At 34.7% G+C, this 24,496-nt stretch overlaps 4 protein-coding genes across 7 annotated transcripts; 1 reads left to right on the top strand and 3 right to left on the bottom strand.

Annotated features, from left to right (window-relative positions):
• LOC109354494 lies at nt 260-5,128 on the top strand. Of its 2 annotated transcripts, XM_019597034.1 has the most exons (7): nt 260-3,143; nt 3,690-3,772; nt 3,869-3,921; nt 4,023-4,135; nt 4,380-4,423; nt 4,509-4,611; nt 4,686-5,128. In XM_019597034.1, the coding sequence occupies exon 1, from the start codon at nt 299-301 to the stop codon at nt 2,978-2,980; it is 2,682 nt and encodes an 893-aa protein (XP_019452579.1). In that variant the 5' UTR covers nt 260-298; the 3' UTR covers nt 2,981-3,143; nt 3,690-3,772; nt 3,869-3,921; nt 4,023-4,135; nt 4,380-4,423; nt 4,509-4,611; nt 4,686-5,128. The 2 variants fall into 2 exon arrangements, with proteins under 2 accessions (XP_019452579.1, XP_019452580.1); XM_019597035.1 differs by lacking the exon at nt 4,380-4,423 and having other exon boundaries at nt 260-3,121.
• Nucleotides 5,224-14,552, bottom strand: LOC109354495 (DNA-damage-repair/toleration protein DRT100-like). The gene is made up of 2 exons (XM_019597036.1): nt 12,711-14,552; nt 5,224-5,885 (listed from the first exon to the last, which is right to left on the bottom strand). The coding sequence occupies exons 1-2, from the start codon at nt 14,080-14,082 to the stop codon at nt 5,503-5,505; spliced, it is 1,755 nt and encodes a 584-aa protein (XP_019452581.1). The 5' UTR covers nt 14,083-14,552; the 3' UTR covers nt 5,224-5,502.
• Nucleotides 10,242-12,626, bottom strand: LOC109354496 (protease 2-like). Of its 2 annotated transcripts, XM_019597039.1 has the most exons (7): nt 12,465-12,626; nt 11,671-12,036; nt 11,520-11,585; nt 11,309-11,357; nt 11,027-11,150; nt 10,526-10,609; nt 10,242-10,493 (listed from the first exon to the last, which is right to left on the bottom strand). In XM_019597039.1, the coding sequence occupies exons 2-6, from the start codon at nt 11,941-11,943 to the stop codon at nt 10,528-10,530; spliced, it is 594 nt and encodes a 197-aa protein (XP_019452584.1). In that variant the 5' UTR covers nt 11,944-12,036; nt 12,465-12,626; the 3' UTR covers nt 10,242-10,493; nt 10,526-10,527. The 2 variants fall into 2 exon arrangements, with proteins under 2 accessions (XP_019452584.1, XP_019452582.1); XM_019597037.1 differs by having other exon boundaries at nt 10,242-10,609.
• On the bottom strand, nt 17,067-24,191 carry LOC109354489 (protease 2-like). 2 transcript variants are annotated; one of them, XM_019597029.1, is made up of 12 exons: nt 23,723-24,191; nt 22,879-23,162; nt 22,580-22,774; nt 21,895-22,241; nt 20,178-20,469; nt 19,290-19,448; nt 18,496-18,861; nt 18,345-18,410; nt 18,134-18,182; nt 17,852-17,975; nt 17,351-17,434; nt 17,067-17,318 (listed from the first exon to the last, which is right to left on the bottom strand). In XM_019597029.1, the coding sequence occupies exons 1-11, from the start codon at nt 24,024-24,026 to the stop codon at nt 17,353-17,355; spliced, it is 2,268 nt and encodes a 755-aa protein (XP_019452574.1). In that variant the 5' UTR covers nt 24,027-24,191; the 3' UTR covers nt 17,067-17,318; nt 17,351-17,352. The 2 variants fall into 2 exon arrangements, with proteins under 2 accessions (XP_019452574.1, XP_019452573.1); XM_019597028.1 differs by having other exon boundaries at nt 17,067-17,434.

The raw sequence follows: 24,496 nt of genomic DNA, 5'->3' as shown, positions 1-24,496 counted from the left end.
ACAATCAAAAGCCAAATAAGTTATCTCAAAATACTTGTAACCCCTTCTCAAATCCATAAATATTTGTTAGTAAACATACACTAAAAAACGATTTATAATTAGATTTAATACGTTTGTAAGTATTTTTTTGTACTACTAACAAATTAATCACCATGACTTATTAAAATATTATTCATGGTCAAACAAAAGTAATACAAAACATAGTGTTATGCCTATCATACATAGTACTAAACCCTCCTCTATGCTCTAACTCATACTGAACCCTGTTCTGACAGCAGCAATAGCAATACTAACAAGAATGGAGTTTTCAGAAGAATGGAAATCATGGTTCCCAATAGGAGCAGGTGGTTCAACTGTACCTCTTCTTCTCCATTCGAACCCTTCAAAACTTGGTCCTCTCTTCTTCAATCCCAAACCTAATTCCATTACGCAAATTATCTCTTCCCTATCTCTAATCCCTTCTCTACATCTTCCTCCGCATCTCTTACCATCTCGATTCCTCGTTTCTTCTAACCCTTCCTCTATTCTTCCCTCCACCGCTTCTTCCATTTCGCAACGCTTTTCCCAAAACGACACCGTTTCGTATTTCATACATAACCGTATCCAAACACTTAACTACCCTAATGGTTCTAATGTTGTTCTTTTCTTTCCTACTGGAGATAATGATGATCAGGTTGGGTTTGTTATGGTTTCGGTTATGGGTTCGAAGCTGCGTGTTGTGGTTGATGAAAACGGCGATGTTTTTCGTGCATTGGTTGGTGGTGGTGGTGGTGGTGGTGGTTCTTCTTCTTCGCACCGTATATTGAGGATTTTGATTAATCCGGTTCCTGATTTTGGTGATGAGTGTAATGTTCTTGCTTATTTGTTTGTTACTACACTTTACTCTGTTCATTGGTTTGTTGTGAGGCATGATTCGATTTTAGATAGGCCTAGTGTGGTGTGTTTAGGTGGTAAAGTTTTTAAGACTTGCTCTATTGTGAATGCTTGTTGGAGTCCTCATGTTTTGGAAGAGACATTGGTTTTGCTTCAAAGTGGTGAATTGTTCTTGTTTGATTTGGAGTCTAATAGTTTCAAGGGGACTAGGTTGAGAATAGCGTGGGGAGATGATTCAGATGAAAATAAGGTATGGGTTAGTTGTGAATTTAGTTGGCATCCAAGGGTTTTGATTGTTGTGCGTTCTGATGCGGTTTTTTTAGTTGATTTGAGACTTGATGAATGTAGTGTGAGTTGTCTGATGAGGATTGAGATGTTTCGTATGTATGCTCCGGAGAGAAACGAGCAGTTTCTTGCCTTGTCAAGGGCTGGTCCTGATGATTTCTACTTTGCTGTGGCTTCTACCAGTCTTTTAGTTCTACTTGATGTGAGGAAACCCTTGGTTCCTGTATTACAATGGGTGCATGGTATTGATGGACCGTACTATATGACTGCATTAAGCTTGTCTATGTTAAGGTCTCACTCAAAGGAAGATAGTTTTAAGTTCGCTTCTGATACCGGGTTTTGCATTATATTGGGATCATTTTGGAATTGTGAGTTCAATCTCTTCTGCTATGGATCTACATTGCCAGTTCAAAACGGATCTAGTGCTTCGATGCTTTCAAAGATTGAAACATCCTTCTATGCTTGGGAACTTCCATCTGAGATCAATTTATCAAGTCACGAGTGTTCTTGTGGAAGTTGTCTTTTGAGGGAAGAATTGTCAAAGGATGTTCTTCCTGAATGGGTTGATTGGCAGCTAAAGAAAGAGATGGTCTTAGGCTTCGGCATTTTAAGCAGCAATTTTGCTTCCTTGCTTTGTGAAGCAGATGAACATGGTGGGTTTACACTGATAAGGCTAATGTCATCAGGAAAGCTGGAGTTGCAGAGATATCATTCCTCTTGGACTCCAGTTAGATACTTAGACAATTGCCATGAAGAAGAATTATCTTTGGACAGATATGCACTGTATCCCATGAGTACTGAGCAATATAAATTTCCAAGAAGGTTTCATTACCTAAAATTTGATTATCTTCACTCATATGCAAGTGGTGATCTTATGCAATTCCTTACTAAAAAACTAAAAAATACCAGTGTGGATGTGCAGGATAAGGAACCTGTTGCTACAGAAATGCATGAGTTCTTGTCTGAAAAATTAAATGCATGTGGACTTGGTCGATCAAGATCATGTCCTGCAAGTTCTGCTGTTTTCAAAGAAGTGAAGTTACCGGAAAGCTTCCATGAAATTGCTTTAAGAAGATTGTGGGCTGACTTGCCTATGGAGCTGCTACAGTTGGCGTTTCTGAAATATTCTGAATGCCGTGAAGTTGTTGTTGACCAACATAAGGTAGCTTTGGAATTTTTGGCTGTTCCAGATCTTCCTCAATTGCCTCCGTTCTTTTTAAGGAAACCCTCACGGCACAACAATAATGACATTGTGGGTCCAGTCATTCCTTTACCCGTTCTACTTGCGGTTAATGAATTCCGCAATGAATGCTCAGATTCAGAAAAGGGTGAATTTTCAATAGAAGCAGAGCTAAGCCTTAAATACAAAGAAGTTATGCAGGTGGCTGATGAGATTGCTGTTTCAGCTCATGACTCTATGCAACTTGATGATCATGCAGTCTCCCTTGCTGAGGATGGAGAGGAAGCTTGGGTTGGTTCTTCGAAAGTAAAAGCTTTTCCGTCTTACCGTCCAGTTGCATTCAATTGTTCTACTACTGACCTTTTTGAGGAAAAGTCTGTTTATACTGATAAAGTTTATGATACATTTATTTTTCACGTTGCTGAAAAGTTCAGTGATCAAACTGAATCTGTTGGAGAAGAGATGTTTGATGATCTTTGCCCAGTTGAGTTGAGGTTTAATGCTCCTGTGAAGAAATTTACACCTCAAGGTTTAAAGACATACAATCTATTGAAGAAACAGATGTCTAATTGGCAAGAAAAAATGGATTCCTATAAGGAATTTTGTATTCAATCTAGATCTCAAAAGGTGGTTAAGAAGTGATCCCTCTGTTATTGATCCTCACCCCCTTGGAGTTTAGAGGACAGAAGAAAATGAGTTTTGTCCTCCGCAATGTGCTGCTTTTGGTTGATTCTCATGGACAAAACCAGACACCGTAAATATTCATAGGTAAGCAATTTTTTGGTTAGTTTTCTTCAATTTACAGGTGCTTTTACCATTTTCCTGTGCTAACGATTGTTACATTAGTATGCATTTTCCTGTGCTAACGATTGCTATCCAGTTTGCAGATGTTTTTTAAATTAAGAAATAAATGTAAACTTAAAAGTTAGTGGAAGTAAAATAGAACCTTGATTAGGCACAAGGGAGGAAGGGTTGATGAGAGAGACTGGTCATTGATCTATGTATTGTATTGTGTTGAAACGCAAAACGCGAGGTGTTTGCGCTAAAACTAAAATGCCAATTGGTGTTTTCCTTCTTTCATATAAAACACTCTGAATCTCTCAAAAGAAAGCAATGGCAAATTGGCAATAACAAACTCATCACAGGGAAGGACGAGAGTGGATGCCATTGATTCTCATGCTGCTTCCATTCTTGTTCGTGGCAAACACGGCAGTGCTTTCACTCAATGGCTTGTTTATTTCCACTGATTGAATCCAACAGTTTCAAATTAACTAGAGTTATTTTAATTCATGTTTTTGGGGTAAGAGATGTTTGATCTTAAGGATTTGTTATTTTGGTTGTTGCTTGGCAGTGAAGAGTGCAACAAGGATGTTCCAGTAGCACTCATCAGCATGCACAGTTGCAGCTTGGAAGCTAAGATTAAAATGAATCTCGGTACATCTATTTTTGTAAAAATTATTTAAGTTTTCAATTTTGTTCAACTATTGTACTGTTGGAGTTATTGTAAAATGAATCTGGATTTTTTTGCAGTTTTAGATAGACTGTCAAGTTGTGGAGGCTGCTGAAGTCAAGAAGCCAGAGAGGTAGTTAATCTTTCACCTATTCTTCTCTCTTGAAAGTATTTTGAAAGTTTAATATTAGTCCTATTAATTTCTCATTTTGTTATTTTCTTTATATTTTCTAGGAAAAGGCCCAAAACTAAAGATCCAAATGCTAAAAGGGCTAAATGGGAAGGGAAAGAAGGTTAACGATCGTAACATACCCAAGCGTCATGCCACAGCTTTTTTTTTTCCTTTTGTAAGCCTTTTGCATATCTACTAGTGTACTGCTAATGATGTGTTTGTGCACAAGTTTTTAATGCCTTAACAATATGTTGCTGGGATGACTTCAGAAAATCTTTTAAAGAAACAAATCGTGATCCTAAGGATGTCAAAAGGGTAAAAGAAGATATTAAATAAAAATATGCTTTTGGTTTTATCAAGTAAATCAATGTTAGGACTCACATGATTAAGTTTTTGTTGGTAAAAAAATTAAAATGTAGTTGGTAAAGAGGGTGGTGAGAAGTGGAGGGTTATAACTGATGAGGTAAGTAACACAAGATTATGCCTGATCATTTTTTATAAAAGAATGTTAAATCACTGAAATTTGATTGAATGTCTTTATATGGCAGCGATGATTCAGGAAAAGAATCCTTATTTAATAAATTTGCTTAATTCAAGGCTTAGTATGAGAAGGCTATGGAAACCTATAATTCTTCCAAACATGAGGAAGATGTATGTTTTTCTCTCTGAAGTTTGTTTTATTTTGTTTGATCGTTTATTTTTGTCTTCTGATGATGTATCTTCAGGAACAAGAGGGACCCAACAAATCTGATGAGGAAGCTCCAGAAGTGGAAAAGTTAACTGATGAGGAGTATAAACTGCATATTGGTGCCCGTCAAACCTAGTTGCTTTGAAATGGCTACTTAACTGCTTAGTCTAGGGTTGTAAATTGTGGGGCATGTTTAGTTTGAGTTTTATGTTTAAATTTTATTATTCTAGTTGCTCTTAAAATCACAATGCAATGTTGTTTTTGTGCTGTCTTGAAATATTCTTCAATGGTAGTTTGTCCATATTTATTTTATATTCTACAAGAGAAGTGTTCTGTTATTTGTTTTTAATTGTGTAATCTCACTGGAATATGTTTGAAACTACTAATAACTTCGTGCATGGTTCTAGCAGCATGTAATTGATTTAGAGTAGCTCATTCAGTATCATAAAAGTTACTTTAATTGTTTGTTTTGTGCTTTTCTGGATTTACAATGTAATTGACAATGTTACATTCACTTAAACATGTGTGCTAGAGTTTGGTTAATTTTTTAGTGTATATTACTCGAATGTAAATAATGTTGCAACATGAACATGTTGTTTTATTGATAAAAGTATTGAATTGTAAAATTGAACTTTAGCATTCTTGTAAACCTTAAAAATAAATATTCAAATATAGTAGAGCCTATCTTTGAATATATATTTAGTGGAGCCTATCTTTGAATTTTTATTTAGTGGAGCCTATGAGAGGTTCACCATTTGAACTTCAGCATTAACTCATCTTTTGTCACAAGCCATGAGCATATCTTGTAGGAGAATTGAGCCAGCATCTGACTGACCTATACTCCTTCATTCTTATCACTTGCATGGTTGTAATGGTTTGCCACACAAGCATGAATTGTGGGCATAAGCAACTGCTGGAAAGATATTGAAGGGTCTACATTGTGGTATTGCTCCACATAGCTTGTTTGCCCTGAAGCTTGCATGCCTCAGATTAGTAAGCTGAGACAAGCTACCTGGAATTTGTCCTGTTAGTGCATTTATGGATACATCAAGATATTGCAGTTTCAGCAACTGACTTAAACTCAGAGGGATGGTTCCTAATATGTGATTCCTTGAAATGTCCAATCTCTCAAGGTCATTCAAATTTGAGATTGAAACTGGTATTGGACCTGATATCTTGTTGTTCCCCAAGTTTAGCACTTTCAAGCTTGAGCCTTCAACTAATTCTGGAATGTGACCTGAAATAAAATTGTTTGATACATCTATAACCTCTAATGAGCTGCTTGTGTTGTTATTACTGATTGCTGACAATGAACCGACTAGACGGTTTGCATGCAGGTCTAAGGAAGACAACCCTGTTGGCAATTTGATTTGAGAAATGTCAAACTTAAACTGATTGTTTGAGAGCTTCACTGTTTGCAAGCTGGACATATTTGTGAAGAAATTTGAAATACCATCAATCAAGTAGTTATGTGATAGGTCTATAGAGGTCAAATATTCAGGGTTGGTGAAAATTGGGAGATTTCCCTTCAATTTACACCCAGCTAAATTGACTTCTCTAAGTTGCTTGCTTCTGATCCAACCAGGAACACTTCCTAGACTGAGATTGTTATAAGACAGGTCTATGGACAAAAGGGAAGGGATGCCCTTAATAGGGATACTTGGTAAGGGACCTGAGAGTCCATTTCTAGATATATTAAGGTACCAAAGGTTCTGTAATTTTGATATCGACAGTGGTACATGCCCTGTGAGGTGATTAGCACTGAGTTGAAGACTTGCCAGATATTTCAGATTTCCCATCTGATCTGGGATGTTCCCAGTGAGCTTGTTATTGCTCAAGGACAAGTCTTGAAGATTGACAAGGCTGAACAAGGAAATAGGAATTGTTCCTGTTAGCAGATTATAAGATAGGTCTATATAAGTCAATTTTTTGAACTCACCTACAAAATCTGGGATAGACCCACATAATAAATTGTAGCTGAGATCAAGATTTTGCAAATTCTGAAGGGTTCTGAAACTGAGGGGGATAGTACCTGACAGAAGATTTCTTGCTAAGTTTATTTGGACAAGGTTTCTCAGGTTCCCTAGTGTTTGAGGGACCTGCCCTTTCAGACGATTCCCATTCAGGGAAAGGGTTTGGAGCAAGGACAAGCGACCTAAACTTGGAGGAATGTACCCTCCAAGGGAATTGGCCTCCAGAACTAGCTGAGTTAGGTGGGTCAAATTTGAGAAGCTAGCAGGAATTGCTCCTGTAATATGCTTCATCCCACTTATAACCATTACCTCCAAGAAATGCAAATTACCCAATGAGGGAGACAAAGTACCCTTCATATAACTGCCACTATCTCTTTCAGGCCTTTGTATCTGCAACACAATTACTCTCCCTGTGGATGGATTGCATTGAACTCCTTCCCAGCTTTCATCACAGCAATTTCTGCCTATCCATGAAAATAGTGTCTCTGTTGTGTCCTCTACAATGCTTGCTTTAAAGCCGAGAAGAGAAGCTCTATCTTCTTCTGAACACATTGGAGCTTTTGCAACACTTTCTGAGAACTCACTGAGGAATGAAAATATTAGAAAAAGGTTGAAAACCCATATCCAAAATTGCATTTTGGAAGGTGGGTCTTGATCAAAACAAGATTTTGAGGTGAAGTTGGGATATGAGAAGAGAACTCAACCTAAGGGAAAAGAAATTTGGAAAAAAGGTGAAGTATATAATTTACTAAGAAAAAAGGTAGAAAAAGTACCACTCCGACATTGATTTAGTGATTCTATTATTTCACTTAGACAAGAAGGTATAATGATGAAAAAAATGAAGGAGTGTGACTCAAAAATATAGTTTGGTTGGGGATTGAGCATTGTATTATTTATAGTTACTTATTGAAAGGAAAAAAAATTATATGAAGCTTTAGATGAACTTAAAGTTCACATTGAAATTTGTGATCATTTGATGAATCACGAGGTTCATTGGAGTATTTGAACATGGAGCGCACTAGATTGAAATTGTGTCCAATGTTAACATTTATGAAATTGAGGCTCGCCCACCCTATTATGTTTCTCCACAAGTTTCATAGTCTAAGGACTTTATCATTTTTTTTCTTGTCTGGCTAACAAACACTTTATTTTATTACATGGATCATGAGCCAACAGTAAGTTTTAATTGTCACCACGTGAAGCTGAACTTAACGTCACTTACCCTCAAGTTGGAGTTCTAGAGTTAGCCATCACTACCACATATACATGTATTACCAAACGGATCTTAATTTAAAAGAACTTTGTTACTCTCATAAGTTGTTAGTATTATGAGTTAATCATTGGAGGAGAGTATCACCCAAAATATTAGTCAAGTAAAAGAGTCTCATGATTTAAATATTATATTTAGTTTGATATGCTATTAATGTGAGATTATTAATATTTTTGTCCCCTTTAAGGATTGACGTTCACGACAATTTTCACTTTATCAATACTGGTCTGATGATGACTCTTTCTCTTTTGACGGTTTCACTCGCCTATTTTTATGTAACAACTCTCATTGAAAACATCAACTGTTAGTACGTAAGTACATATAAAAAGTTCAACCTAAAAGACTAGTCTAATAGGCGGGAGAATCATAATTTAAGTACCATGTTGAGTTTTCTATGCTACTGGGTCTTTGTGTTACATTAGTCCTTGAGGGTCATCAATTAAATTCCTAGAAAAACTAATGAAGCATTTAAATTTTTTAAGAACTTATTTAGTGATGCAAAATGTTTTAATTTATGCTTAGTGTATGTTTGCAATGTATAGTAACCAATGGGAATATGAATTTCAATTCTCATCCTCCTAATCTAGCTAAGAAAGTTACCTAACTAATCTACTATTTGGTTAAAAGAGGACAGAACTAAACCAACACATTACTTTTAGTATAAACTTGGAGTGCTATATGTGATAAAGTTAAGTAGCTATTGTATAATAGCATCAATATTAAATTCAGTGTAAAACTTGCTACTGCGGTTTTGGTGCATGATTTGCAGGAGTAAAGGGAGTTTCCTGTTCTAGGTGTGTGTATATGACAACTATAAGCAGCAGTGATTCTTGAAACCATTGAAGATGTGACACCGAAAGGAATTATCCATATGGTTTGGTGTGTTCCTTTTCAATATATATCATACAGAACATATCAACATTAAATTTTATAAAAGCAGTATGAATATTGACTTTGATTATGTTTGAGTTTTATATACTGACTATATAATATATTTTATATATTGTTACTGTATCATCCACTCTTTATATTTAATCTTTATTATCTTTTTCAACAAATAAAAAGTAATATAAATAAATAGTGAATAATGTAGTATCTGTTTATAAATCTTTAAGCTGAAAATGTATAGATATATTAGTAAGTATGCTTAGCTTGCTTCCTTTACAGCTATAAAATGGTGCTATGCACTTGTGGTTAATGCTTCCACTTTGGCCTTCTAATCCGGAATGTGTCATGTGTTGACTACTTTGTATTAAGCATAAATAGTTTTTAAATAATACTTTTTGACACCCATGATTGAGATACTACCATATGTTACATGTAAGAAAAACTATATTGTATACAAATATGAGTAAAATGTGATTTGAATATCATTTCAAATAATAGAAATTTTTACAAATATCTTTATACATTAGTCATTACTCATTTTAAAGGCTCAAAGCTTTGAAATTGCATGTGAAGTAGGAAGCTAACAAACACTTTTTCCAAACCATTTATGGTCATTGCAAACTTTTACTTCTTTTTAATACTATAGGTTAACCCTTTTAGCATAAAATAAAAACTAAGGTTTAATATAATTGTGAGTGAGACTTGACTAATCCAATAAGAATGCAACTTGTGACAGAAGAAAAGGTTCCTAATGTGTAAGTGGTAGTTGGTGTGGCGTGGGGCAGTTATTTGAAATTGAAAACTAAAATCCATAATATATTGCATCTAGTGAAGGCTTAATGACAATATTAAATTGTCTCATTGACTTTCTAATCACAAATTTATAAATCCATACACTCATTTCAATCATGGGGTATGATGAATATTATTAAATATAAATCAAATGTGGTGTAACATTGCTGTTAAGTTGGGTCAAGAAAATGCAGGCTGAAGTGTTTTTCATCAAATAGTTCAGGTTTGAAAGTGAAAATACTAGTACTAGCCATAATTTGCGACTTATTTATCCACTTGGGTCATTAGAGGGGCCTAAAGGCATTGTGGCCTCAATGTAGTTTCACTGGAATGAGAAGTGTGACTTTCTTTTCATGATAAAATGGCAAAGATAACAATTTGATTGAAGAGTCAAAGTTATGATAAAATATAAGGATGTTGATCCAGTGGTGTAAGGCCCTGCTAAATCTTAGGATTACCAAAAGATTAAGAGTTTAATTCCGGAAAGGGGCAGTCCAAAAAGGTAAGGGATATTCTTGTTAGTCAAAGAATGCTATACTATTAGTATAAACCGTAGCATAACTTAATAATTAAAATATATGAAAATTAATTAAATTATTTAAGTTGTTATATCAGTTTTGTTTATCTTTTTGCTTGGGTTATGGGTTGAACATGAATGATTGAAAATTGATGGGTGAATGAGATTAGGTTGCACTGATGGCTGTATCAATGACCATGCTCCATGTGGGTATGATTGTTGAAAACTTAAATTCGGATTTTGCAGAGTTCTCATAGATATAAGACTTTTAGGACAATGGTCCCAAATCTCTTCAAAAGTTAACATTAGACTCTAAAATGGTGCTTCTCATTGAGGGGTCCATACAAGTTGTTCCATTGAAGAAAAATGATTATTGTAATTGCTAACTTAACCCATGCAATGTAAGGTGATAAATCTCTTAATATGTTCTTCATGCATCTCAAGATTCAAGCAAACTAGTCATGTTTAGAGCCTTGAATATGAATATATAAGTGAAGGCATCTTCCTGAAGCTTCTCAAACCTATATCCATATAAAGCAAAAAAAACAAAATTAGAGCTCACTATTTACACTAAAAACTCTAGGAAACAACTTTGGAGTTATTGGCTCATATGACATATAACAAGTGCTTTCATGTTCTTTATGTCTATCTTCTTTATAATCTCATTAGAGTAGTGAAAAATAAGCTCATTATAGAAATTCAAGCCACTCAAATTAAATTGATTAAATTACTTTACTCACTAAATTACATTCCACAATTCATAGAGTGTACTTTCATCCCCCAACCAGAACAAAGAGTCAGAGAGCAAAAAAGTTATAAGAAGGGTGAGTCGGTGTACGAAGCTTCTAATTAATGGGATATGAGAATAGTAGATGTATGTAGTCTTAGCCCACAATAACTGTAAGTTTAGAAACAAACAGCATTAAGTTAAAGTTTACCTTCCCGACTTTGAAAAATGTCCAGCACCAAGCTCGCATTTAAACAGCAGTATGTTATCATCAGTTTTCATATCCCTCAGTTTTGCCACAAACTTTGCAGGTTCAGAATACAAAACCCGGGGGTCTACAACATGCACAAGCAGAGATAATAAGATGCACAAGTCACATGTGAAATCTAAGTATAAATTTGCAGCCAAATTATCACTAATCATCACCATACAAAAAAGTGTGGCTTTACATACATTATCGAGAATGGTTTCGCAAAAAGACTCGAAGGTTTACCATTTAATCCAGCAGTAACAAGAATGTGAGGGTAACTTTGTGCCTTTACCTGCATGATACAAGATGAGGATTAAAGAAACATAAATAAAGATTTCTTAGTGATTCCTAGAATCATTTCATATAGGATAGAATAAAAATGAAGTTTTGACAAAAATAATAGCTTATAAAGTTACTAGCCAATAGCCATAAAACACAACCATAAGGTTCTCACATTATCAACAGGGGAATAAGACTTCATGTAGAAGTAGAACTCTTCCTTCCTTGGATCACCCCATTCCTGCAAAACATGATGACATAATCTCATTTACCAATAACAACAAGAACCGTGGAATGGTGGACAAATAGAAGAGGACGAATATTACCTCCCATTCCGAAGTAGTGAGAGGAATAGTTGGATCAAGCATTGTTGTCACAACATCCACAAAAGGCACTCCAGCAACAGCAGCCTTGAATAAATCTGGTCTCGTATTGAGAACCGATCCAATTAGCAAACCACCGGCACTTCTTCCTTCGATGCACAGTTTTTCCTTGGAACAAAATTTGTTTTCAATCAAATATTCAGCAGAAGCAATGAAATCAGTGAAAGTATTCTTTTTCTTCAAAAGCTTCCCATTCTCATACCACTGCCTCCCCATTTCACCGCCTCCACGTATATGAGCTATTGCATATATAAAACCTCGATCTAGTAATGAAAGCCTTGATGACTTGAAACTGGGATCAACGCATACCTGTTGACAATTTGAGATCACTAAACAATATATTCATTCAGAAAACAGAATGAGAGGAGTTCAGGGTATAACATCCCGGTTCATGAGTTGGAGTGTGATACTTGGACTCCAAAACTGTAACCTTTGTAATCAAAGGAACAAACATATATAAAGTATCTTGCACATAATAGAAAACTATACCTTAGTTTTGTAAGACACAAATTTGAGTGTTTAGTGGCAGATAAAAGGACATAAAGTGCAATTACATTTACAAGTACAATATATCCAATCTGATTTCAAATAAAAAGCATCAAAGATTGTTTGATATCATCTAGATAAAAACAGAACACACAAAGAGAAGCAACTTTATGCACCAGTTAATACAACATCAACGATAGATTTTAAAATTGCCAATTTTATATGTGATTTCAAGTCATATAAACTTTCACCTCATAAGACCCATAGCCATAAAGTAGTAATGGATCTGATCCATCAAGTTTCACAATATCTTTTCGGTAAACAATTGATATGGGAATCAAAGTTCCATCCAAAGCAGGTGCCCATTTTCTTTCAGTGACATAACGTGTTGCATCAAAACCTCCCAAAACCTAAGAAAGATGGAGACAATCAATACACATAAAGCATGATCAAACAAGACAAGAAAAAAAAAAATTCAACTAATTCTGGAATGTGACCTGAAATAAAATTGTTTGATACATCTATAACCTCTAATGAGCTGCTTGTGTTGTTATTACTGATTGCTGACAATGAACCGACTAGACGGTTTGCATGCAGGTCTAAGGAAGACAACCCTGTTGGCAATTTGATTTGAGAAATGTCAAACTTAAACTGATTGTTTGAGAGCTTCACTGTTTGCAAGCTGGACATATTTGTGAAGAAATTTGAAATACCATCAATCAAGTAGTTATGTGATAGGTCTATAGAGGTCAAATATTCAGGGTTGGTGAAAATTGGGAGATTTCCCTTCAATTTACACCCAGCTAAATTGACTTCTCTAAGTTGCTTGCTTCTGATCCAACCAGGAACACTTCCTAGACTGAGATTGTTATAAGACAGGTCTATGGACAAAAGGGAAGGGATGCCCTTAATAGGGATACTTGGTAAGGGACCTGAGAGTCCATTTCTAGATATATTAAGGTACCAAAGGTTCTGTAATTTTGATATCGACAGTGGTACATGCCCTGTGAGGTGATTAGCACTGAGTTGAAGACTTGCCAGATATTTCAGATTTCCCATCTGATCTGGGATGTTCCCAGTGAGCTTGTTATTGCTCAAGGACAAGTCTTGAAGATTGACAAGGCTGAACAAGGAAATAGGAATTGTTCCTGTTAGCAGATTATAAGATAGGTCTATATAAGTCAATTTTTTGAACTCACCTACAAAATCTGGGATAGACCCACATAATAAATTGTAGCTGAGATCAAGATTTTGCAAATTCTGAAGGGTTCTGAAACTGAGGGGGATAGTACCTGACAGAAGATTTCTTGCTAAGTTTATTTGGACAAGGTTTCTCAGGTTCCCTAGTGTTTGAGGGACCTGCCCTTTCAGACGATTCCCATTCAGGGAAAGGGTTTGGAGCAAGGACAAGCGACCTAAACTTGGAGGAATGTACCCTCCAAGGGAATTGGCCTCCAGAACTAGCTGAGTTAGGTGGGTCAAATTTGAGAAGCTAGCAGGAATTGCTCCTGTAATATGCTTCATCCCACTTATAACCATTACCTCCAAGAAATGCAAATTACCCAATGAGGGAGACAAAGTACCCTTCATATAACTGCCACTATCTCTTTCAGGCCTTTGTATCTGCAACACAATTACTCTCCCTGTGGATGGATTGCATTGAACTCCTTCCCAGCTTTCATCACAGCAATTTCTGCCTATCCATGAAAATAGTGTCTCTGTTGTGTCCTCTACAATGCTTGCTTTAAAGCCGAGAAGAGAAGCTCTATCTTCTTCTGAACACATTGGAGCTTTTGCAACACTTTCTGAGAACTCACTGAGGAATGAAAATATTAGAAAAAGGTTGAAAACCCATATCCAAAATTGCATTTTGGAAGGTGGGTCTTGATCAAAACAAGATTTTGAGGTGAAGTTGGGATATGAGAAGAGAACTCAACCTAAGGGAAAAGAAATTTGGAAAAAAGGTGAAGTATATAATTTACTAAGAAAAAAGGTAGAAAAAGTACCACTCCGACATTGATTTAGTGATTCTATTATTTCACTTAGACAAGAAGGTATAATGATGAAAAAAATGAAGGAGTGTGACTCAAAAATATAGTTTGGTTGGGGATTGAGCATTGTATTATTTATAGTTACTTATTGAAAGGAAAAAAAATTATATGAAGCTTTAGATGAACTTAAAGTTCACATTGAAATTTGTGATCATTTGATGAATCACGAGGTTCATTGGAGTATTTGAACATGGAGCGCACTAGATTGAAATTGTGTCCAATGTTAACATTTATGAAATTGAGGCTCGCCCACCCTATTATGTTTCTCCACAAGTTTCATAGTCTAAGGACTTTATCATTTTTTTTCTTGTCTGGCTAACAAACACTTTATTTTATTACATGGATCATGAGCCAACAGTAAGTTTTAATTGTCACCACGTGAAGCTGAACTTAACGTCACTTACCCTCAAGTTGGAGTTCTAGAGTTAGCCATCACTACCACATATACATGTATTACCAAACGGATCTTAATTTAAAAGAACTTTGTTACTCTCATAAGTTGTTAGTATTATGAGTTAATCATTGGAGGAGAGTATCACCCAAAATATTAGTCAAGTAAAAGAGTCTCATGATTTAAATATTATATTTAGTTTGATATGCTATTAATGTGAGATTATTAATATTTTTGTCCCCTTTAAGGATTGACGTTCACGACAATTTTCACTTTATCAATACTGGTCTGATGATGACTCTTTCTCTTTTGACGGTTTCACTCGCCTATTTTTATGTAACAACTCTCATTGAAAACATCAACTGTTAGTACGTAAGTACATATAAAAAGTTCAACCTAAAAGACTAGTCTAATAGGCGGGAGAATCATAATTTAAGTACCATGTTGAGTTTTCTATGCTACTGGGTCTTTGTGTTACATTAGTCCTTGAGGGTCATCAATTAAATTCCTAGAAAAACTAATGAAGCATTTAAATTTTTTAAGAACTTATTTAGTGATGCAAAATGTTTTAATTTATGCTTAGTGTATGTTTGCAATGTATAGTAACCAATGGGAATATGAATTTCAATTCTCATCCTCCTAATCTAGCTAAGAAAGTTACCTAACTAATCTACTATTTGGTTAAAAGAGGACAGAACTAAACCAACACATTACTTTTAGTATAAACTTGGAGTGCTATATGTGATAAAGTTAAGTAGCTATTGTATAATAGCATCAATATTAAATTCAGTGTAAAACTTGCTACTGCGGTTTTGGTGCATGATTTGCAGGAGTAAAGGGAGTTTCCTGTTCTAGGTGTGTGTATATGACAACTATAAGCAGCAGTGATTCTTGAAACCATTGAAGATGTGACACCGAAAGGAATTATCCATATGGTTTGGTGTGTTCCTTTTCAATATATATCATACAGAACATATCAACATTAAATTTTATAAAAGCAGTATGAATATTGACTTTGATTATGTTTGAGTTTTATATACTGACTATATAATATATTTTATATATTGTTACTGTATCATCCACTCTTTATATTTAATCTTTATTATCTTTTTCAACAAATAAAAAGTAATATAAATAAATAGTGAATAATGTAGTATCTGTTTATAAATCTTTAAGCTGAAAATGTATAGATATATTAGTAAGTATGCTTAGCTTGCTTCCTTTACAGCTATAAAATGGTGCTATGCACTTGTGGTTAATGCTTCCACTTTGGCCTTCTAATCCGGAATGTGTCATGTGTTGACTACTTTGTATTAAGCATAAATAGTTTTTAAATAATACTTTTTGACACCCATGATTGAGATACTACCATATGTTACATGTAAGAAAAACTATATTGTATACAAATATGAGTAAAATGTGATTTGAATATCATTTCAAATAATAGAAATTTTTACAAATATCTTTATACATTAGTCATTACTCATTTTAAAGGCTCAAAGCTTTGAAATTGCATGTGAAGTAGGAAGCTAACAAACACTTTTTCCAAACCATTTATGGTCATTGCAAACTTTTACTTCTTTTTAATACTATAGGTTAACCCTTTTAGCATAAAATAAAAACTAAGGTTTAATATAATTGTGAGTGAGACTTGACTAATCCAATAAGAATGCAACTTGTGACAGAAGAAAAGGTTCCTAATGTGTAAGTGGTAGTTGGTGTGGCGTGGGGCAGTTATTTGAAATTGAAAACTAAAATCCATAATATATTGCATCTAGTGAAGGCTTAATGACAATATTAAATTGTCTCATTGACTTTCTAATCACAAATTTATAAATCCATACACTCATTTCAATCATGGGGTATGATGAATATTATTAAATATAAATCAAATGTGGTGTAACATTGCTGTTAAGTTGGGTCAAGAAAATGCAGGCTGAAGTGTTTTTCATCAAATAGTTCAGGTTTGAAAGTGAAAATACTAGTACTAGCCATAATTTGCGACTTATTTATCCACTTGGGTCATTAGAGGGGCCTAAAGGCATTGTGGCCTCAATGTAGTTTCACTGGAATGAGAAGTGTGACTTTCTTTTCATGATAAAATGGCAAAGATAACAATTTGATTGAAGAGTCAAAGTTATGATAAAATATAAGGATGTTGATCCAGTGGTGTAAGGCCCTGCTAAATCTTAGGATTACCAAAAGATTAAGAGTTTAATTCCGGAAAGGGGCAGTCCAAAAAGGTAAGGGATATTCTTGTTAGTCAAAGAATGCTATACTATTAGTATAAACCGTAGCATAACTTAATAATTAAAATATATGAAAATTAATTAAATTATTTAAGTTGTTATATCAGTTTTGTTTATCTTTTTGCTTGGGTTATGGGTTGAACATGAATGATTGAAAATTGATGGGTGAATGAGATTAGGTTGCACTGATGGCTGTATCAATGACCATGCTCCATGTGGGTATGATTGTTGAAAACTTAAATTCGGATTTTGCAGAGTTCTCATAGATATAAGACTTTTAGGACAATGGTCCCAAATCTCTTCAAAAGTTAACATTAGACTCTAAAATGGTGCTTCTCATTGAGGGGTCCATACAAGTTGTTCCATTGAAGAAAAATGATTATTGTAATTGCTAACTTAACCCATGCAATGTAAGGTGATAAATCTCTTAATATGTTCTTCATGCATCTCAAGATTCAAGCAAACTAGTCATGTTTAGAGCCTTGAATATGAATATATAAGTGAAGGCATCTTCCTGAAGCTTCTCAAACCTATATCCATATAAAGCAAAAAAAACAAAATTAGAGCTCACTATTTACACTAAAAACTCTAGGAAACAACTTTGGAGTTATTGGCTCATATGACATATAACAAGTGCTTTCATGTTCTTTATGTCTATCTTCTTTATAATCTCATTAGAGTAGTGAAAAATAAGCTCATTATAGAAATTCAAGCCACTCAAATTAAATTGATTAAATTACTTTACTCACTAAATTACATTCCACAATTCATAGAGTGTACTTTCATCCCCCAACCAGAACAAAGAGTCAGAGAGCAAAAAAGTTATAAGAAGGGTGAGTCGGTGTACGAAGCTTCTAATTAATGGGATATGAGAATAGTAGATGTATGTAGTCTTAGCCCACAATAACTGTAAGTTTAGAAACAAACAGCATTAAGTTAAAGTTTACCTTCCCGACTTTGAAAAATGTCCAGCACCAAGCTCGCATTTAAACAGCAGTATGTTATCATCAGTTTTCATATCCCTCAGTTTTGCCACAAACTTTGCAGGTTCAGAATACAAAACCCGGGGGTCTACAACATGCACAAGCAGAGATAATAAGATGCACAAGTCACATGTGAAATCTAAGTATAAATTTGCAGCCAAATTATCACTAATCATCACCATACAAAAAAGTGTGGCTTTACATACATTATCGAGAATGGTTTCGCAAAAAGACTCGAAGGTTTACCATTTAATCCAGCAGTAACAAGAATGTGAGGGTAACTTTGTGCCTTTACCTGCATGATACAAGATGAGGATTAAAGAAACATAAATAAAGATTTCTTAGTGATTCCTAGAATCATTTCATATAGGATAGAATAAAAATGAAGTTTTGACAAAAATAATAGCTTATAAAGTTACTAGCCAATAGCCATAAAACACAACCATAAGGTTCTCACATTATCAACAGGGGAATAAGACTTCATGTAGAAGTAGAACTCTTCCTTCCTTGGATCACCCCATTCCTGCAAAACATGATGACATAATCTCATTTACCAATAACAACAAGAACCGTGGAATGGTGGACAAATAGAAGAGGACGAATATTACCTCCCATTCCGAAGTAGTGAGAGGAATAGTTGGATCAAGCATTGTTGTCACAACATCCACAAAAGGCACTCCAGCAACAGCAGCCTTGAATAAATCTGGTCTCGTATTGAGAACCGATCCAATTAGCAAACCACCGGCACTTCTTCCTTCGATGCACAGTTTTTCCTTGGAACAAAATTTGTTTTCAATCAAATATTCAGCAGAAGCAATGAAATCAGTGAAAGTATTCTTTTTCTTCAAAAGCTTCCCATTCTCATACCACTGCCTCCCCATTTCACCGCCTCCACGTATATGAGCTATTGCATATATAAAACCTCGATCTAGTAATGAAAGCCTTGATGACTTGAAACTGGGATCAACGCATACCTGTTGACAATTTGAGATCACTAAACAATATATTCATTCAGAAAACAGAATGAGAGGAGTTCAGGGTATAACATCCCGGTTCATGAGTTGGAGTGTGATACTTGGACTCCAAAACTGTAACCTTTGTAATCAAAGGAACAAACATATATAAAGTATCTTGCACATAATAGAAAACTATACCTTAGTTTTGTAAGACACAAATTTGAGTGTTTAGTGGCAGATAAAAGGACATAAAGTGCAATTACATTTACAAGTACAATATATCCAATCTGATTTCAAATAAAAAGCATCAAAGATTGTTTGATATCATCTAGATAAAAACAGAACACACAAAGAGAAGCAACTTTATGCACCAGTTAATACAACATCAACGATAGATTTTAAAATTGCCAATTTTATATGTGATTTCAAGTCATATAAACTTTCACCTCATAAGACCCATAGCCATAAAGTAGTAATGGATCTGATCCATCAAGTTTCACAATATCTTTTCGGTAAACAATTGATATGGGAATCAAAGTTCCATCCAAAGCAGGTGCCCATTTTCTTTCAGTGACATAACGTGTTGCATCAAAACCTCCCAAAACCTAAGAAAGATGGAGACAATCAATACACATAAAGCATGATCAAACAAGACAAGAAAAAAAAAATTATTAACGAGGGACTGTCACCTTAACTTTCTGGTCGACACCTACTAGCTAACACATTTTGAACCCTTGCTTTCTAATACATGTTCACCCTACTTACCATATCACTCTATTTACCATATAACCCATTCTATTTGTTAAGTGGGAACTAGCTTACACATACCCAAGACCAATAATATTACACCAAAGCCCTGCTTAAAATATCAGTTAGCCATCCCTTATTACAACTTTCTCGTAGAGTTCTATTCCATACTCCATAATTCAAAATTTATTACAGAAGTTCAAATTTTAGTATTCCATGTGTTGTCTGCAAGTAATTACAGGAACTAAAAAACCAAACATCTTTCAGGATCCATCAAATTATCAGTAAATTTTTAAAGACAAAATCATAAGAGAATAACGACACATGAAATAAAAGCATCATTCTTGGAATTATAGGTGCTAGTCAAAATAAATTACAAATTTATCAATCCAGACAATATAAAATAGATTAGAAGACGGGTCATGCACAATATAACAAAAGGCCAAACTTATGTCATATCATAATGAATCACTTTAACAAACTAGAATTGTAAGCCTTGATAGAAGCAAGACACTTACACAATACGCTAATGTATAATAAGATGCAAAATTGTACAGCTTAGGACTTCAATTGCAAATATGGCTTACCGAGTCAATCTTCTTCAAAACCGAAATGCCTGCCTTCATGTCATAATCATATACAGAGGATGGAGTCTTTAATGAGCTATATGAAAATCGTAAAATACTTGAAGCGAACTCTGATTCTGATAAGTACACTGAATATACTGGATCAATGAAATTAACCGCCTGACCATCTTCAAGGCTCCTTAGTGATTCACCAATAGGTGGAAGGTGATAAATTGTTATCTTTTGAAGGCCATTTTCTCTCTCGTATGCAACAAGATGATCACTAAAAAGTTGTATCTCCTGGATTTTTACACTAAATAAAATTCAATGTAAGTTTTTATGAAAGAGAAACACAGGCAGAATTTATATTGTTTTCAATTTTATTCATGTTAACAATTTTCAGAGTAAATTGGGATGTTGAGGGATGATAAGTACCATTGTATGAAGACAATGCAACAAGTAGTTCAATGTAGACTTCAAAGTTACAAAATGCAACATAGGGTTCTACAAACACTAGACTACTTGGTCATTAGGCTCTGATACCATGTCAAAAAACAACTTACATATTCTACAAACTTCATTTGGTCTGTTGCTCCGAATTGCCAATATGCTATAAATTCGGCAAACCGATGACTTTAGAGCAACAGACCATGTTCAAGGCTCCATGTAAGTATGCTATATTCTACAAACCATGTTCAAGGCTCCTTGGACAAATATTGTTTGGGGAGGTTAAATTTACCCAAACAAGCACTTTTAAGTTGGTTAGCACTCAAGAAGAGACTTCTCAATAAAGACAGGTTGCATTGATTTAATATTCAGAACATCAATACAACTTGTATTCTCTGAATGGAAGAAAATGAGACACATGAGCATTGGTTTTTCTCTTGTAAAGGGGCTATAGAGTTACTGTCAAAGCTCATGACTTGGATAGGATGCAGGAATATTCCAATGAACAGTAAAAATAGAGAACATTTGCTAGTGAAGCTTTCAGGCATAGGAGATAAAAGAAGCAAATTCTCTATGCTTGTATTACAGGGGTAATATACACAATTTGGGTTGAACGGAATTATAGGCTTTTTAGGAATGCTCAGAGATCAGTTTTAAGAGCTTTTGAGGATCTTGTAGCAGTGATGAAAGTGAGGATTAACTGGTGCATACAAAAGAAATTAAGCAACAGTGAGAATTCATACTGGTTAGGATTAGGCTTGTATTATCATTGTACTCTTACAATTCATCTCTGCTTGATCTAAAGGAGTTTTGAACCCTTTCTCGAAGGTGGCAAATCATCCTTAAGATTGGAGTTTGAATGATATTTTTGTACTGTTTCATTTTGTTATATAAATTATAGGTTCTACCTAAAAGAGGTGAAGGCCCTGTATAACACTTCTATCTCAAATAGTAGTTAAGAGAACAAAGTGGAGTGAGAGTGATGCATGTCAGTATATGTAGAAAATGATTAAAGCAACCTTAGAAACTATGCCTTCTATTACAATGCAGGCTTAAACTAATACGTGGTTCAGATGGAAAATGCATCTAGCATATGAGCTATTCATAATGTCAAAAGGGTTGGAGATAAATCATAAATGACAATATTTTCAAAAAGCATTTCACCAATGGTCTACATCCTTGAACACACTATTACAGTAACCACACATTCACAAATATAAAATGATTATAATGTACTCGCCATTATGACCAAAATAAAAGAAACAACTAACAATGATACAAGAATTATTACCTTTCCCTGTGGGGAAGAAGAACTGTAGTTGAGGAGGTGTTATCGACAGGACAAGCTACTACTTCTGAATTGAAAAATTGATCACTTCTCCTCGTAATAAAGAAATGATCTCCACGATGGCTGACAGTTGTGTCAATACCATCCACTCGTGGTGTCAAAATTTTAAGACCCTCTCCAGGTTTCAAAACATCCAGATAAAAGTTGAACCTCGTATTTTTACTTTCGGATGCAACAAACAAATATTGTTTGCTCTCAGAAGCATAAAGGTCGAGAGAAAACATATCATCCTTTTCCACGTAAAGACAAGTATCCTTTGATTGCTCTGTTCCCAACACATGCAGCCATACCTGTATCACTTAAGAGTTATCATAACAAGTAAATTAAGATATGCTTTATTGCTATGAGCCACAATATCAATGAACAATCCAAAGCTTATACAGACACGCTAATACATAAAATACCCAGACTGGTAAAGTCAGTTTTCCCAATGCAGCCACATACACTTTTAGCATAGGCATAGACTTTATTATTATAAATTGAGTAAACATTTTCATTTCTTTACGCGGTGAAACTGCCATAATCAGATATGTTTATTGATCAAATAATGAAAATTATTGAGCTACCAAAAAAGTATCAATCAGAACCAAACAAATTAATTACTGAGCCCAAAGGAGAATTGCTCCACCTTGTCAGGCCTTAGAATCTCATCCATCGTTATATAAATCAGAGCATCATCACCAACCCATTCAAGGTATGATGTTACTCCAACAAGAGGCTCACCGATAAGAGTTTTAGTCTCAGCATCAATTACATGAACAATGTATATTTCATTTCCTTTGGTGTCTTCTGCATATGCTACTAACTTGTTATTTGGACTAACCTGATCAAAAAAGTCAGAAACAAAAAAAAAAGTATTTTCCAAAGTTGGGATTTTGTTGTTGTTGAAGAAATAGGAAACAAAATGCTATAAGGATATGATCTAACCTGAAAAGCACCAATACGGTAGTATTGGTAATTTTGTGCATTGATATTTTCATCCAAAATAACATGCTCATGAGGAGCTTCAGGACCTATGGGCATGATATCATACACAGAAGGAACCCTTTGGTTATGAGGTATAAGGCGCCTACAATGTTGAACATACTCCTTCCCTTCCAAACTTTTCACATAATAGTAATAATGCCCTTTGCGTAAAGGTGCAGAGACATCATCCTCTTTAATCCTTCCTCTTATCTCCTCAAAAAGCTTATCTTCAAAGTTCTTAGTTCCTAGATAAGTAAAAATGTGTGTAATGTTATCATGTAACTCAAGAACAAAGATCTTCGATCCCAAAAACTATGTTTTCCCTGTTTCTTTCTGTTCAAGTAATATAATTTTGTTTTTATGATTTTTTTGTTTAATTGAGTGGTAAATTTTAATTGGTTTGAGACACAAATGTGACCTAGACAACATATTTGCATTCTTAACTCGGACAAGGATCACATGTCCCATAATTTTCTTGTCCTTGTGTCCCGGAAACAATTAAACTTCACGAAATAATATTAAAAATATTAATTTCTGTTTTTATTAAAAAAAATTAAATGAATGAAACTTTATCATTGGTTCGGTACACCGAATGAGACATGAATAAGGACACGTGATCCCGTCCTCTTAGCTCAAGGGTGTTTCTTGAAAAATGTGCTTATAATCTACATAGAATATAGAACTAAAAATTCAAATTATTTCACTCATCCTTGACCACATTAATGTTAAATAGTTCCCATGTTGCAAAACAAAACGGTTACATAAAATCACATAAACAATTGTAGGGAAAATGTGGCATATTGACCTGACATGATGGAATTGGTGTAGTGATTCTCTTGGCGGAGATAAGATAATACTTCAGGATTGGTGCGTGAATCATCACGGAGCCAATAGTAGTTATCGATTCTCACGTCCCCGAATTGCTCCATAACGTGCTTCACCTTCTTTGCCACCGGAGAGTGCAAAAGAGTTGAACTCATGGAGAAATTTGAAGCGAAGCGACGGTGGTGAAGAGAGAGTGACGCGGCGGCGGAAGGAAGAGGCGGAAAGGGAAGGAGGAAAGTGAGAGTGAGAGGAATGAAGAGAAAGCGAGAAATTTGAACTACCATTTCAGTTTCAGTGTTCAAGTCTCCATATTTTATTCTTTTTTCTCTTTCTATTTTTATTGTAATTTAATTGTGAATTGTGTTTCTGTGGTTTCATGTTTGGTACTGTGTTTTTCTGGTTTCATGTTTGGTACTGTGGTTTGAGTTAAGTGTTAGTAGCAGAAAGTAGATTTGGTTGTTGTCGAGACACGTGCGTGATCTTCATTCCCATGCATACGTGGGACCGGTTTATATTTCTTGTATTTTTAAATAATAAGGATATCACCATCCTATGGATGACACCAAATCATAAGTCATCCATATCAGCTCCCCTTTCATTCAAACAATTAAATAATAACATACGTATTAGTCTAATGATATAAAGTCTTATTAGATTCACAAGATAATCAAAAGATTATGAATTCAATTTATAATAGCGACATTTGTTGGTAGTATACAAAAAGAATTAGTTCCTTACCCAAAGAAATAAGGGA

This window comes from Lupinus angustifolius, chromosome LG08, assembly GCF_001865875.1.
Source record: "Lupinus angustifolius cultivar Tanjil chromosome LG08, LupAngTanjil_v1.0, whole genome shotgun sequence".
In the NCBI taxonomy this organism is placed as follows: Eukaryota; Viridiplantae; Streptophyta; class Magnoliopsida; order Fabales; family Fabaceae; genus Lupinus; species Lupinus angustifolius.
Note: the sequence above shows the minus strand (reverse complement) of the source record. Positions and strands in the feature narration are given on the sequence as shown.